This window comes from Alligator sinensis, unplaced genomic scaffold (genome assembly GCF_000455745.1).
Source record: "Alligator sinensis unplaced genomic scaffold, ASM45574v1 scaffold1107_1, whole genome shotgun sequence".
Taxonomy (NCBI): domain Eukaryota; kingdom Metazoa; phylum Chordata; order Crocodylia; family Alligatoridae; genus Alligator; species Alligator sinensis.
This window is the reverse complement of record NW_005842787.1, coordinates 429,035-444,897: the sequence shown is the minus strand read 5'-3', so window position 1 is coordinate 444,897 and position 15,863 is coordinate 429,035. Positions and strand designations below refer to the sequence as shown.

Genomic DNA, 15,863 nt, shown 5'->3' with positions numbered 1-15,863 from the left:
GCAGGTTCGGTATTCGAGAATATTTGAAACCGTGAATGCTGAACCCACGAATACCGAAGGTTTCCGGTATTATTTATTAATAGTCCAACAAGTGCTTTAGAGGTGCAGGAAAAGTGAGAGGCAAATTGAAACTTTTGTTTTAATCTGTAGAGCAGTGTAAGGCAGAGGTGGCAGAAGAAGCAGGACATCCAAATAGTTGCACGGTAGATTGTTAAATAATATTTTGGACAATTATTTTAATACATACATACCTTTTTCACAGTAAAGCTTATGTTACGCAAAACACAAACTTTGCTATCCACGTTTCCTTCCTCCATTGTCTGGGATGTCACTGTGAGAGAAAATTCAGGCTCTGTTTCTGGTTGGCATTTATAAGCATTCTTTCTGTTCATAGTCTTTTTATTCTTTTCATTTTCCCTGTGTTCATTCTGATGTTCCCAATATAGTGTGGCATTATCCATTACTACAGCATTTTCTGAATCTTCTAGTTGCTTTACATAAATGGGAGGGATTTCAGCTTTAAGAATTTTCTAAAATATGAGAGATACAGTTTAAGAATGCTGCTTACTAGTTAAAATACAAAGAAGAATGAAAAACATATGATTGCTTTGATAAATTCAGCAAGAGCTGACTTGGTGAAATGGGGAGAGATTCTGGGCATACAAATTAGTATGGCGGCAAAATCTGTTCAGGAAAGGCCTTTTCCTGCAGTAGGAAACAGATATTGCAGCAGAAATACTGCAAAAAGATTGTTCTTAGGAGATTTTCACTTTTAATACATGAGAGTTGGTCTAGTTTAATTAAACCCTTTGAGCATTTGGATTCAGATCCATTTGTGACTGCTTTATCTTAACAGAAAAATTCAGTGACTAGTTTTAATACAAAGGGCACCATTATGCAAAGACCTGGACACAGGCCACAGAACAGAGACATTTGGTTCCCCAGGGACAAGTAGCGGTGGCACACCCTGAGATGGCCGGGCTCCAATACACCCACTCCACCATCCAGCAGGGGCTGAAAAAACCCCAGACCGAACTCCCTTCATTCCCTTTCCTCCCTCCCATTCTGAAAACAGTGATATGCTGGGAGGCAGCACAGACAGAAATTACAGAAGATGCTGTGTTTGGAAAGGTCTTCTTCTGACCCCTCATTCAATGAGTGTTCAGATTTTTGCTGAATCAGCCATTTTAAGTGGTCTGCAGCCATACACTTGTGTTTGGCCATGACTACAGACCATTTTCTATGGCCAGTTCAAGCAAAAACTGTCACTTGTCTATGCCCCTAGGGTGCATCTACACATGAGATTAACATGACTCAATAAACTCTGGCACCGTTTGTGCCAGAGTAAACTGCTCCTAGGAGCAGCATCTACACATGTGGGTGGGACAGCAGCAATTTGCTGTCTGCTTGTGCATTTCAGCACAGTAAAGTACTCCACCGTAAGCTGGTACTATCGGGGACTGCAGTTAATTAACCTACTGTGCCCTAATACTGGTATGTGTAAACTCTGACACTTTACTGCAGAGCTAATTCATCTACTCTGCAGTTAAGTTCATGTATAGATGCATCCTCAGTATCTTAATTCAGAAAACAGTTCTAATTGCTCTATCAATAGGGCCAGGCATTTCTTTAACAGTCATCTTAGAGGAAATAAAGTAGAACCTATTCAGTCAGTTGTCCCATAAGAAGGCATGGAAAACAAGAAAATAGAAGAGTTTTTAGAAGGTAAGTTATATACAATCATGACAGCAAAATATAAAAGTTGTGCATGTTTTTAAAAATTAATCTAAAACTAATTCTCATATCAACTGTCTAGTGAACCAATGTGTATATATACATTAAATGCATAATTTATTTGCATATTTGAACACATAACAGCTAGACAGGCAGACAAGCCTATGTTGGTTCACTTAACAGTTGGATTAACAATTACTTTTAAATTAATTCCCATTTTTAAAAACTGTTTTAAAACTCCCTAATTCTGAATGCATGCCAGCAGGAAAGCTGATTATTTTGGTCTCTCTTATTTTCTCTTGACACTTTACATTTTTGTATACAGTACTTGGAACGTTATCCTGGTCCAGGACTTAAATTTGGGCATGCTTAAGTGCTATGGTGATGATAATAAAAGAGGGGAAGGATCATGGAAGCTTCCAACTTAGTGGATAATTATTTTATAGAACTATTTTTAAGTAATATATTTTAGTTTTTACATTTTGAAATAAGATATGAAGTCACATAGGAATCCTTTAACTATTTAAGAGCTAGATATTGTAGTTATTGCTGTTACAAAAGCTTCATCCATTGTCCAGCCAAATCTTTCTATTGGATCAGGCACCAAAAACTCTTAACAAGGAGTAAAGTTATAGTTTACATTTATTTTCAGTAGAAAATTTCTTAAATATATTCAAACAATATTTTACTTTCAGTCTTTTCAGGGAAACTTTAGCTTCTGCTGCTGCTTTCACTGAGTATGGCAAGATTGCAATTGAAAACTTCATTACATTAAATATAGCAATTACACTAAAAGCCTGCAAAGACAAAAAGGGAGAGAGAGATTTTATGATTTTAGCACTGACTATTATTTTCTATAAACATTTACAATTTATTTTGTGTTATAATTTAAGGAATAGGAAAAATGAAAGATAACAGTAAGTTCTTAGTTTGTGAGATTCCTATTTGAATAAATAAAACCTATGCAACTAATGCCCCATGCAACTACTTCCCATTTTCACGTACCTTTTGAATATTTTAAATTAGCATCGGTGCCATGACTGAGATTTCTTGGATATCACTTTGTGAGAATTGTGGCTAATTGCTCCTTGATCTTATGTCATTGATTTCAGTGAAGTTAGATTCAGGGAGAATTTGGTCCAGTAACTGTAACTATTCTAATCTTTCTGGCCAACCAGCTCTCAATCCATTTTACTATACTAATATTGAAGCCTACATTTTTATTTTGTTCCACAAACTGCCTGTGAGATACCTTATCAGAGGCTTTACTGAAATCCAACTAAATCACATACATTGCTTTGTCTTCCTTAGTATTCACTGTCACTCCTTTAAATAAATTGATCAGGTTTATGCTTCGCAGAACTATGCTGGCAAGTGTCTAACCTCCTGTTAAATCTAAGTAAAACACTATTCCATGCCTAACAAATAACGGAGTATTTTATCCTAAAACAAAAGTTAGACTTAATGGGTGCCTGTAGATGTGTGGGACACCTGCTCCAACACACTGTAATTACAGCGCGTCAGAGCAGACTCAATTAATTGAGTCTGCTGGAGCATGCTAATTAGCACAGTCCAACAGTCTCAGTGTCTCATGTATTCAGTAGCCCCATGCTTCAAAATGGTGGCAGGAACACTTTAACTAAAGCTCATTGAAAGAGCTTTAAAGCCCCCCCACAGCCATTTTGAAGTGCGGGACACTGAATACACAAGACGCTGTGAGTGCTTTAAGAGCCAAGAGCTGCTCTCCCACACCCACCCCGCTTTCTTTCAGTCATCCTGCATTCTTCCTTTATGTAGTTGCATGCAGAGTAAAAAGATGAAAACCTTTTTGCTTGCTTCTTATTTACTTCTCTAACTAATCTGGAGTGGATGTGATCTGCTGTAAGTACACCATTAATATAATATTTTCCCAAGTAACAGTCAATATGGGAAAGAGCTTTAGGCCAAGATTTTCAATAGAATTTATGGGCTGTTAAATGCTTTTTCAGAAAATAGGATTTTCATCAACTTTTAAAATTCAGGTCCCTTTAGAGTATTTCATGCTGGGTACCCTAAAATCAGAAATAATTTTTTAAAAGCTTGGTCATGAAATTAATATGGATGAAACTGTAAAGAAATTAAATAGGTTCTGACAAAATTATTCTAAAACAGATTACCATGGCTTTACAGTCACAGAAAGTATCTGGGTGTTATGCAAGTCCTATGGGCAAAAGAAGGGAATCAGTTACACTATTGCAGGCCCTGCAAGAACTGACTGAAGCAGGTTTTCAACCAGATGTGCTATCTTTTCAGTGTTACGTGGAATCTTTTCCTCTGGTTTTCTTTTGTTTAAGTTTTTGTTGTAGCCTTACTTTCATATCATAGTTAGTATTTTTGCCCTTAAACTCTCTGCATGTCCAGAAAGTTTTGGATGAAAATATCTTCTTTGTTTGCATGTTTACCCTGCCTGGCATTATTTTCCTTTAGCTGCTGCTTTCTAAATGGATACACTCATGCTGTTCAGGAAACAGAATTTTGCTTTGATCTAATTTTGGTCCTGTTTGGAAGTAGTGGATGGTAAATGATCCCAAAGATCTAGTCTTTTCTATTAAAGAAAGTCTCTAAAAGACCATGTATCTTCATTTAGCAGGTGCACCAATTAGTAATCACATTAATTTATCAACTACACCTTTGCCATGCAGTTTTTAATGGCAGCCACACTTGTTTATTAGCTATGTACATGCTGCACCAAAAAGTAATTAAGCTATGTTCTTTTCAGAGCTACCCTTCATTAAAAATCCCAGGGAGAAAAAAAATTAATAGGAATGAAACCTACTGCAAAAAAGATATAGTGCTACAGGGAAACAAGGGGAAACCACAACTGACATTTAGAAAAATAGATAAAAGGAGAAAGTCATACAACTGATGCAGTTAGTTCTTGCTTTAAAAGGGTGTGTAAAATAAATGCCATGACAACAGCCACAGTAGATACAATAGGTGTCAGAGCAAGGTTTACACTCTGTACATATCCTCCTTTTTCCAGTATTTTCCTTTCCATTTTTCTGATACCTGTGAAAGATACAATATTGTAATATAAACAATGTGATAATAAACAAACGTCACAGTTTCCAGGAGAAGGCCATTCTGTACAGTAAAGGCCTTGCATTGATCCTGTGTTTGGGAGCCACATGTATCAGTTAGAATAGCCTGCATAAATCAAAGGTATATCCTTAAATTATCTAGTTTCTGGTTACAGTTTCAATATGATTTTAAAATTAAACACTGTTTTTGCATCTAATTTCCTTTAAATTTAACATTTAACAAAAATGAGAGTAAGCAAAATCCAGATGTTTGTGGTATGTGTGCTTGCATGTGTATGCATATATTGGTTGTTAAAAAAATAAGTGATGGATAATTAAATAACTAGACTCCTAAAAAATTGCACTTATTATTAGTTAAACATATACTGATTTTGGACAGCTCTTCTCTCCTTTCATTACCATATTTATCTTGTATTTTGATACAAACATTTTATTTACATAGTTATTCTACAGCTCAGAAGGGAACCTGAAGAGGGTAGAATTTCAGCTACCATGGCTTGCGATAAACTGGATGATAGGTTTGCTTGTATGGTTTCAAAACTTCATTTTGATTTGAATAGAGGTTTGTGTGAAAATAATGACCCAAAGCAAAATCAGAGGGGGAAAAAACATGAAGCTCAGTAAGTTGTACTGGAACTGACAAAAGCACATCAGTTACTCGTTTATACCAGTAGCTTTGGTGCTCTCTTTACTGGCCTGGACACCCCATGTAGCACGACACTTTAAACCAGGCTAAATGCTTTTGCACTGCTTTAATTGTGTCAGTGTTTGCATGTGTCAACGGCATATTGCGCATTAATTCCAGCCACTGTAGGAAATTTGTCGGCGTAATGAGCCTTAAATGACTTGGGGCCCAGCAAATTAAAACTCCTTTGAGGAGTTTTAGTTTGCTGCCCCTACAGCCTTGGTGCAAAGCACCAGGCTCTGTCCAGCTCCATGGCTCTGCAGGAAACCCCGCACGCAGCCTGGCAGCAGCCCAGGAAAGCAGGCACTGCCCAAGAAAAGTTGCGAGCCTGATCTTTTATTTTTTTCCCCTGGAGCCTGTCTGCCTGAGCTGCATGGGGGCCTGGTGCTTCCTTCCGTGGCTGCTGTGCCCCCCAGGGCCACCTGAGCTGGGTGCCTGTGGGTGGGTGCCACCTGGGGGCTTCCTCCCCTTCCCACTGGAGAGGCAGGTAAGTCAGCAGGGTGTGTGAATGACACAGGGGTTTAATCAGCCCTAAATTGAAGCGGTGTTTTTTAAAACCCACCGCTTCAGTTTAGGGCCCCTGTTTTGTCTACACATGCCCAACAACTTTCCCTCCATATAGGTCTCCTGTTGTTTACCTTTTGCAGTCTCCTTTGGCCTTTCCTAATGCTTTTAGCTCTTGCTCTCTCTCTGCTTCCTGTATGTTGGGGGAACAGCTGGGTCATCTATTCCCATGAGCTTGAAACCTATGGAGGGTTGCTTCTTTGACATTCATAGTAACACCTTCTTGGGGATAGGAGCGGCTTGGTACTTTTGTTCCCTTTTCACTAAAACTATTTGCCCCAGTGTTCCATTTGTATTCCACTTTATCTCATTAATGCAGGATTTTCAGGCCCTCAGATCCATAGCAGGAAGCCTGGAAATCATAATTCAGGGAGCTCTGGGATGTTAAGATCTTTACTGCAGCTCTAGAATCACAGACTCAGGGAGCTTTTGAGAGCCAGCACTTCCAGGGCTGCCAGGATTCTCTGGCTTTGTGGTAGGAAGCTGGAAACTGTGAGAATCCTGATTCTAGTAGGGTTTTTTTTCAGAACTTCCAAGCTTGTAGCATTATGGCTCTGTGGCAGAAAATTTAGAAGTGATCTAGGGCCTGTCCACATGGCACAATTGCCCTGGAGCCACAGTCCCTAGAAACTTGGTCACCCAAGCTGACTACAAGAAAGGCCAGCATAATATTCATTGAAACAAAAAGACAAATTAGCATTTTCCAGTGAAAACCTGTTTTGTTAGAAAATGTATGACCAGTTCTAATCTTTATCTCCATTCATTGGCTGGAACTCTCCTTTAAGAGGAGCACCTTGGTCTATTGTTGTCCCCATAAGGTCTTTCTGGACGACATGCGTGGTGGCACTAGCAATGAGGGACTGAGTAAATACACAAGGTGCTAGGATGTCCTAAAGCCATAACCACAACCTCACTACTATTGTTACCCATGCTAGCTAGGTTATGGTCCCATGGGTAAGCCAGGACATGCACACTCATATTTGGCTTTTATAACAGTTAAATGTAGCAAATGATTAGATAACCTATATTTAAGGAGTTAAATTTCCCAGTGTCTAAATGACTTGGAATCCGAAGTCTAACTAATTCTCAATGGTGCTTCTGCTGTAGGGACAGATTTTTAAAGATTTCTGGGAACCTAAAGATGCAGATCGGGAGCTATTGGATTTTTCAAAAGCATTAGGTATTTAAGAACTTTTGCAAATTGCACTTTGAGTAATATTTTGCTTTTTACTATACTCTGTTTAGTAGAGAAAGAGAGCAGATGGTTTCTGAAGAGCCTTCCAAAAGATTGATAAATGGTTTTAAAGATTATAACAGAGCAATTTAAGTGTCTGTATCTCACTGATACTTAAAATCATGCTTACAATTTTGTATACTACTTTAAAATACCAAATTTCAATTACCTTTAATTCTCATTGCAAAAGATGTTTCCCAAGCATACATTTTAATCATTTTAATGCAAGTTAAAATTTCATTTATTGTTCTCAAACGCTTATCAGTTACTGAAAGAGCAGCTCGTCTGAACATGGCTGTGAGCATAGCTGTGAGCATCTGAAATCAAGATGTAAAAAGGTTATTAAAACATCTCATCAAAATGTGAATGTAAGCAAAGCTGCCTAAGTGTGTGAGCATAGCAAAATACCTGTGCTTGGCAGTATCTCTAGGGGCTGTTTGCCATATATTTTCCCCTCATTAGTTAGTATTTATACCTTTCAGAATCTTCCCTCCATGTGCTTCCAAACTCTTTTTTAAATATTTATGCTTTCATTTTCTATTAACACTTACTACAATATTCCACTGTACATTAAGGGCCTCATTCAAGCTTCCCTTTAGATACCCAGTGATATATATTGTATAGCTTTCTCACTTTTTTTCTAGTATTCATTCTCCCTGTAAGATCTGGGTCACTTACCCTCCATTCAGGATCCTTTTTAGAGATCACTGAAACATCTTGTGAAAAACCAAAACCAAAGATCTATATATTCTCATCTTACAACTTTGCAAATCCAAGATTTAGCATAAGCGTTGATTGATTTTAAATAATTAGGAAATTAATTACTTTACCTGCAGCGGTATAAATATAATATAAACAAATGTTCCAATCAGTGCAGTTGGACCAAGAATAAGACAAGAGTATACAGTGCAAACAGTTATTAGTATAGGCACTGTAATTGGCAGAGGACAAAAAACAGCAGCTTCAAATATACGATGGCCATCAGTAGATAATATATTGATAACCTACAAAAGTATAAAGGGATATATGAGTAACTGTAATGATTTATATAATACTCCCTTTATAAAAATATGTATTTATAACACGTGTTTTAAGGTGTCAAAGTGTTTTTTAAAACCAATGGGCATGTCCCCACATGTGTGGGGACACACCCAGTGACAGGCTTCTATGACCCCAAGATAGATCTTTCAGGATCCACTGCCCCTATGTTATTTATTCAGATAACAGGGGTGCATACATGCATTGTATTTAGATAGATTGATTTAAATGCCCATTCATGCAGGCATTCACAGGGTTTTAATTGGCCAAAAAATGGCATGCCTGATTTAAGTTACTTCACCTTACCTGATCCTAGGAAGGGGTTAACCCAATCTAGTGAATGTCTGCACTCCTCCCGTGGACCCACAGAGCACCCCCCCTCCCCGCCCCTTAGGCCTTCTGGTCCCTCCAGAGACCTGCCAAACCCTCCTGAAGACCAGCCAGCTTGCCCAATCTGCCAGCCCTGAGTTAAATTACTTTAGGCTCCCTGCACTGCTCCTGGCAGCAGTGAATAGCTACACTTTCCACTCCCTGTCTAGGTTTACAGTAAGTCACCAAAACCTAGACTGGGTTTGCACCCCAAGTATATTCAGTGAATATACTAAACTAAAACACTAAAACAGCTTGCACATTTATAACTAGCAGAAATTATAGAATCCCATTATGAAAACTTACCTCACCAAAAGAGATATGTGCCAAAGATTTAAATGCCAATAGATATTCAAATGCAACTGTAGACAGAGCAACTTTAAATCGTATGGCTGTACGGTAGTTGATGGCCCATGCCAATGCCCAAAGTATTACTTTGAAAAATTCAGCAAGAAAAAGTGCTATGCAAAGTCCAATTCCTGTAACAATATCTTTGGACTTGCTTTCGCTGTGCTGTAGGATCTTATGAATGATCACAGTCTGCAAAGTAATATCAGAGAGATTTTTTTAAAATATCATTATGAAAATGTTTATAAATGTACTAACCTTTCAAAAAAATCATTTAAATTTAATTTAAAGACTCTCTAATAGTAAAATTAAATAAAATTGCAGTCTCAGTGAGCAAATATATGTCAGCTTTCAGTTTTGGTTTGTGGTCACAAATTATAAAATTAGATGCTTAAATTATTGAATCAGTACCATTTATATCCTGGTAACGGTCACTGAAATGAGGTCAGGTTGCTAGTGACCAAGACTTGCCACCTTTCTTTGATGGAGGTAATTATAAACAAAGACATTAGTTAATAAACAACAACAAGGGTGATTTCAGCTACCTCCATTTTAAGTGGTTAAATGTTTTATCAGGGTAATGTTTAGGAAGGGATTCCTTAATAATTTGAAACCAATTGCTTTCTAGAATAACTAATTCTAAAGGAAGAGATTATTCTTATTTTAAGGCCAGGTGCACATTGGCAAATTAGGTACCAGACGGGAGATAGAAGTTAGTCTTGAAAGTCACCAAAAGCAGTCCTAAGTAACCCCGCCACCTGTTAAGTGTCTGTTATTCATTTGGCACCTATATTTTGGGCTGCAAAAATCTCTAGGCACTTCAGTTTAGGTTTCAACACATGCACACAAGTGCTGAACAGCTAGGTGGCTAACTCTCACCTAAGCACACTTAATGCATACTGGCAACATTGAACTTAATGGAAAGTGCAGCAACTGATGTTACTTTCACTCAGAAGTATGACTTCTGCTTGCCAGCTAATGGTTAGAGAGAGCACTTGGCCAGGAAGCAGAACAGTTTTTAAGCCCTAGAAAAACCAAGGGGCTTCAAAACCACATCTCAGCCCACTTCCCAGCATATGATCCCTGTAAGGGCAACGAATTTAAAGCTGATAAAATGAAACATTTATTTATGCAAAACTGCATTAACCACTGGAATTGACTGCCACAGATACCAGGGCAACTAGGAATTTATTGGGATTGAAAAAGGTTCAGACATTTATCTGGATAATGAGAATATCTACAGTTACATGACATGGGAGGAAAACACAGGCACTACCATAGTACAAACAATACATAATAATTACAAAGTCTCTTGCTTCAGGGTAAAAGCTGAATACCAGCTGTAGCAGTGAGGAAGAAATGGATTACAAAGTTGTACCTGTTTCATGAATAAAATCTTTAAGACTTCAGTGCCTAAGGCCACATCTATATTTTCTCCCTGCTGATCCCTGAACTACTGCAGAGAAACAAGTCCCTCCATCCATTCCCTTTTCTCCCACCCAGACCTAGCAATTAGGCCCCACACATGCCTTAGAGGGGTATTAAGTGTGCACCCCAAGTGCCAGTCTCAGGTTTTCCTGAAACAGATGATACAGTGATAGGGAGAAGATGCATTCAGAACAAGGGGATGTTACTATTAGGATCTCTGTGAAGAATTCACTGTTTAACAATAAAATACTTTAGATTTCCATTGATCCATCACCTATAGACTATGAAGTGTCCTTTTGCTTAAACAGGTAGCTGGACTGTTGGGAGCTGAAGCTGATATCCCATGTCCCCAGGAAACCTCTTTAAAAAACTGTAATAAAACATCAGGTTTGACCCATACCTTCCATATCATCAGGTATTACTAACACTCTCCATACATCAAAGTAAGACACGGCTTTATAAAAAATGTAAAGGTTAAAGATTTAAGCTAATTTTGTCCTGAACTGTCTTTGGCCTCCTCATATTACAGGCAATGAATAGAGAGAATGGCCTTTAAGGCCTGTTCATACTTTAAAATTCCATCAGTGACTGAGTAACAAAAAATGGTCTCAATTTCCCACATTCAGTTCACAAGAGATGGTTAGTAGGAGCGTACTATGATTATTCTAGCAGTGGAGCAAATCCTGCCCTGGATGCTTTCTTGACAGTGGAACTGGTCATGTGCAAAGTAGGGGCAGAGTTCTAGGGGTTGTGCAAAGGTTACATACTCCTGGTTTAGCACGCAGCTCTGTGACCACTTCTTGTGCCAGCTTTAAGTAGGAAATAGGAGCAGAAGAGGGAGATGGAGAGACAGGGCAAAAGAATCTGTTGCAACCACAGATCCTCTTGTCTAACCCACACTGCAAAAAAGAGTGTCTTGGAACTAGATATAATGCAACTGCCTTCTGCCCTTAGTTACAGAAAGCTAAATCATTATAAACCAGCTGCAAACTAATTTAGGTGTGTACAAATAAGCATCTGTACCAGTTTAACTAAAAATTATTTTAGTTAAGCTAATACAGTTTGTGAAGACAAGGTCTGAATGCTCTCCTCCAACTTCAAGGGAAAGCACAACTCATGTATGTCTGTCTTCATGGAATCTGACTAGAAGATGTCTCTGCATTAGTATTCTAGTCTCTGCACATCCAAAAGGAAGGTGACAGGATGGATGGGTGGGTAACACAAAGCTCTGAAGAGAGAGAGAATTTTTCCTTTTTTAGTATTAAATCATGTTACTTGTTCAGATTCTAAAAACACAAAAACGCTGCCTCCTAACTCCTGCAATATACAGTTATAATTATTTGTTCCTCTAACATTCATATTAGTGCCTTTGCCAGAACATGTGTAGAAAATAAAAACAAAACAAAGGTGAACAGATATTCTTGGAAAACTTTGGCAACATTTACCCAACTATTGTACCAATTTTTTTTGTTTAGTTTTCTTCTATGCAATATGTCACATTATTGTTTAATTAAGCACAATTAAACCTTTACCATAGTAGAACTCAATATGTTACTGTACACAAAAAAGTTATCAGGAACATAAGACAAACTATATGCTTTAGCTTAATATTAATTTCTAGGCTAGTGTTATTTTGGTCATTAGACTTAAGGCACCCCTCAGATAATGCCAGCTCTTAGCTGTCACTTTTCTTTGATAAAGGAAAAATAATAGAAAAAATATTTGTTGCAAAAAATTCAGGAAGACCACAACAGATCAGAATGTTTTGGACACTATGGGCACGACCCCACGAGCGGGAATGGGCATTTCCCCGGGGACAACTAGCAGCAACACATATTTGTGCCCCACATGTGCACTTTGATGCAAAGCAGATTGCCTCAGGTGGAGTAGGGGAGGCTGGGGCCTGTACTGGGGCTGGCCCCAACAGCCTTACCTAGAGCTTTAGGGGCCTCTTGGGGCTACAGCGGTGGCGATCTGGTTGTATGGAGCCTGGTCGGCAGCCGGAGCATGGGGCTCTGACTGGCCAGGTTCTGGTTTCAAGTGGTACATGCTGCAGCCACATGCGCTGCCCTGCTTTTTTCTGGCACAGTTTTTTTTCACACTAGGATCTCCCAATGTCAACCCCACCGAGCATGCTGCCAATTAGCACCAGGGCAAACACATGCATATGTAGTATGCGCAGTTTGTGGCACCGCAGACAAGTTTGCAGTGATGCATGCTTGTAAGGATGCGTCCTATTTGAAATAGATGGTTTAATTTTGTGAATCATGTAGGTATTTGCATACCTAGCAGCAGTAATATTATGTAGCAACTAGGGGCACCCTTGAAAGGGTCTTACAGCACCCAGATTGAGAATCATTGTTATAAGCTATTTAAATAACCTCTATCAAAGCAGAATATGTAAAAAATATACTAGTAATAACAAGAAATAATAATACATTTTAAATATGTAACAGACAATATTACAATATTTAAAAATATGTATTTTAGGGTTTTTGCAGTAGTATGAATAGTACTCACTGGTCCTAAAGAAGCGAAAACAATACAAATAAAATTTACTATTGCATCTACTAGAAGTCGTGTTTTCTGAAATTTGAGAACTACTCTGTCCAAAGAAGCCTTCTCAGGCCCAACTCTTGCAAGCTCTGCTTCCCAAAGGCATCGAAATCTATAAAAACAAAGGGTTAAATAAAACAACATAGCATTTCTTCCAGTCACAGCAATTTATCAGAAACATGTATAGGAAACTTGCACTTTAAACAGAATTAAGATTCAGTTCCTCGCCTTGTCGTTCAATACCATAATAGAAGTCTAAAAAGTATTGCATACAGAATATTTTTAGACCTACAGTTCATGAAGGGAATTAATTATTCAAAATAACTGCTAGGAAAATCAGCACATTGAAACATTGATCTAAAGTTTGCATGAACTGTTAGCAAAATATACATTAACCACAATGGAATGAACTTAGGAAGATATGAGAATTTCAGGAAGTAATTGATTGGTTTGTGATAGTAACTAGGGCCAAACTAAAACCATGAAATTAATATTACATAAGAACTTTAATATGCTATTTCTAATCCATTAATGTGCCAAATTTACCAGTCCTTTCAAAGAATTATGCAGTGCATTTTGGCTTGATCCTACAAGATGTTGTGCATTCTGTTCCTGATCCAGCAACACACCTAGACATGTATTTAAAATCATAAATACACCTGCATAAATGTGTAGGATAAAGGCAAAAATGGTTAGTAGCTCTGTGTGCAACCTGTAAGGATGAAATTACTCGTTACACTTAGACCATACTAAATCTGTGGAGTGTAAAGTGGTATTAAAGTTAGAGCAGGCTGTGAACAGTCACATGTTAAGTCACTGTTTCTTGCCTGCTCAGTTCTGACTTGCCACTAGAGGCCTGGTAAGCAGGGACATGGCTAGGAAACAGGTAATCTGGGCAATATCCCTGCTCTGGGTTGAAGGGGGAGGGGGGAAGGGGGCTGGGAGTAGTGCATCCTGAGATGCTTGAGGACTGCAGATTACTCCTTTTATCTCTATGGAGCAGACAGAAATTATCCTAATATAAGGTAGGTAGCACAGTATAGAGTTAAGCCTCTCCTGAAGTGGCATAACTTTAAGATGCTCAGATGGCACTTAGCACAAGTTAGCAAGCTTTAATGTGTGGATGTTCACATTTTAAATGCCCTCAGTATGGTCTAAATATAAAGCGGAACTTTACCCTAAGGCTCAATTTTGGAACAGTAATTGATTTTGTCTCCCATGTTTTATTGTTGCAGGGATCCCCAGCATCTTATATGTGATTAGGGAGAATGAAACAAAACTTTGAGAAAGTGTTTTATTTTCTTTTTTACTCTTCCATTTTCTTTTCCTTTTGTGTATTTTAAGATATGGCTGGCAATTATTTTTCTTCTGTCCTTAACTCATCCTACATCTTTTCTTTTAAATTTGTCTTTCTTACAGATCCTGTACTATGTGAAACAGTAGAAACCATGCAAGACATTTTCCAGCTAAGTTCTTCCATTATATATTATATCAGGTACCCTCAGAACAGCTCAGAATCAAGGTTTTCAGTGAGGATGGCCACATAAGCAGAAATCTTACATAAATAATTTTACTGAAACTGAAATGCTACCTTTTTGCATTTGGATCTGAACTATCATGATATGATAATGGAGGTAAGGTGTCCACATTTATATTATTCCTGTATCCTTTGATCATTAAAGATGAAAGCCAAGAAAATGTAGCAAATGAGAACAGCCCTGCATTATCTACTGGATTAATGGCAGATCTAGGTATAAAAATAAAGATATTACTACAGTATTCTGCAAGTCCATTTTCCAGTTATCTCACTGACCTTACAAATGTTAACTGTAGAAAATTATGTTTTCTGAGCCATATAAAGACCTTTTTGCACTTAGAGGCAGAAACCATTATGCATCCATTAACAGAGTGATAGACAGCATGAATACACTACTTATTAATTAATGATAAGGTAAGGTCACACTGTGAGGGTGAGAATTCAGTCTCTAGCTTCCAGAGCATGCTGTGTGCTCAGCTTCTCAACAGCTTCACTATTTGAAATCAACTGGCATTTGCTGCATTTAACCAGTATCCTTCTCATATAATGCTACAGGGCATGCACAGAGCATCAGGGTAGACACTCATGCTACCTTTCAACAGTGTTAAAATGTCATATTCTGTCAGATTAGCTCAACTCAGATTATGCCTAAAATTGTCTTGACAATGTAGTGACCCAGTTAACAAACAAAATAAAGCAAGCAAGACAGCTGGCATTTCATAATAGCATAGTTAATGCAATTTCAACTATCCTGCAGATTTTATTTCTATTTTTTAAAGTACAAACAAATGCAACTTGCTTTGCTCCAATGCGCACGGGAATCATTGTTTTTAAACTAAGTTCATATTTTTCATGAAAGGTCCTTTCATTATCTTGTATGTTTAGACTGGGTAGCAGATAAGGTGCTGAAGTAAGCATTTTACAGATCCAGAGGTACAAGGTTTCCTGTCACTTGTTTCCTGTCACTTTGTAGTAAAAGAGAAAAAAAAAATCATGTTAGCTTTAATTGCAATTTTAATTAAACTTTAACATGTAACAAACCACATAACCATTTGCAAACCATGACAAAAATCTGGTAATTCAAAATTAGAATGGAAAAGATCTTCATAGTCACTTGTTTCATGCCATCCCCATTACTATGGTTGCTCAGCTACCAGAACTATAAAAATATACAAGCAGATGCATAGCCGGGCAGGTCTGTACACAGGGCAGCGCCAGCTCCTGCTGTGCTGATTGCAGTGGCACCATCAGCTGCTCCTGCAGTAATGGCTGCTTTTGCATCCGCCCACA

The 15,863-nt window shown here is 38.0% G+C and overlaps 1 protein-coding gene across 1 annotated transcript in view; it reads right to left on the bottom strand.

The window, feature by feature from the left end:
• ABCC12 (ATP binding cassette subfamily C member 12) overlaps positions 1 to 15,863 on the bottom strand; it is an 83,013-nt gene that overhangs the window by 55,666 nt on the left and 11,484 nt on the right. The window contains exons 2-10 of the mRNA XM_006034972.1: positions 15,373 to 15,538; positions 14,628 to 14,783; positions 13,001 to 13,148; positions 9,011 to 9,244; positions 8,128 to 8,301; positions 7,467 to 7,614; positions 4,634 to 4,782; positions 2,424 to 2,531; positions 252 to 530 (exon numbers count right to left, since the gene is read on the bottom strand). Coding sequence (XP_006035034.1) covers positions 252 to 530; positions 2,424 to 2,531; positions 4,634 to 4,782; positions 7,467 to 7,614; positions 8,128 to 8,301; positions 9,011 to 9,244; positions 13,001 to 13,148; positions 14,628 to 14,783; positions 15,373 to 15,491 — 1,515 coding nt within the window. The 5' untranslated portion in view covers positions 15,492 to 15,538. The remainder of the gene's footprint in view (positions 1 to 251; positions 531 to 2,423; positions 2,532 to 4,633; positions 4,783 to 7,466; positions 7,615 to 8,127; positions 8,302 to 9,010; positions 9,245 to 13,000; positions 13,149 to 14,627; positions 14,784 to 15,372; positions 15,539 to 15,863) is intronic.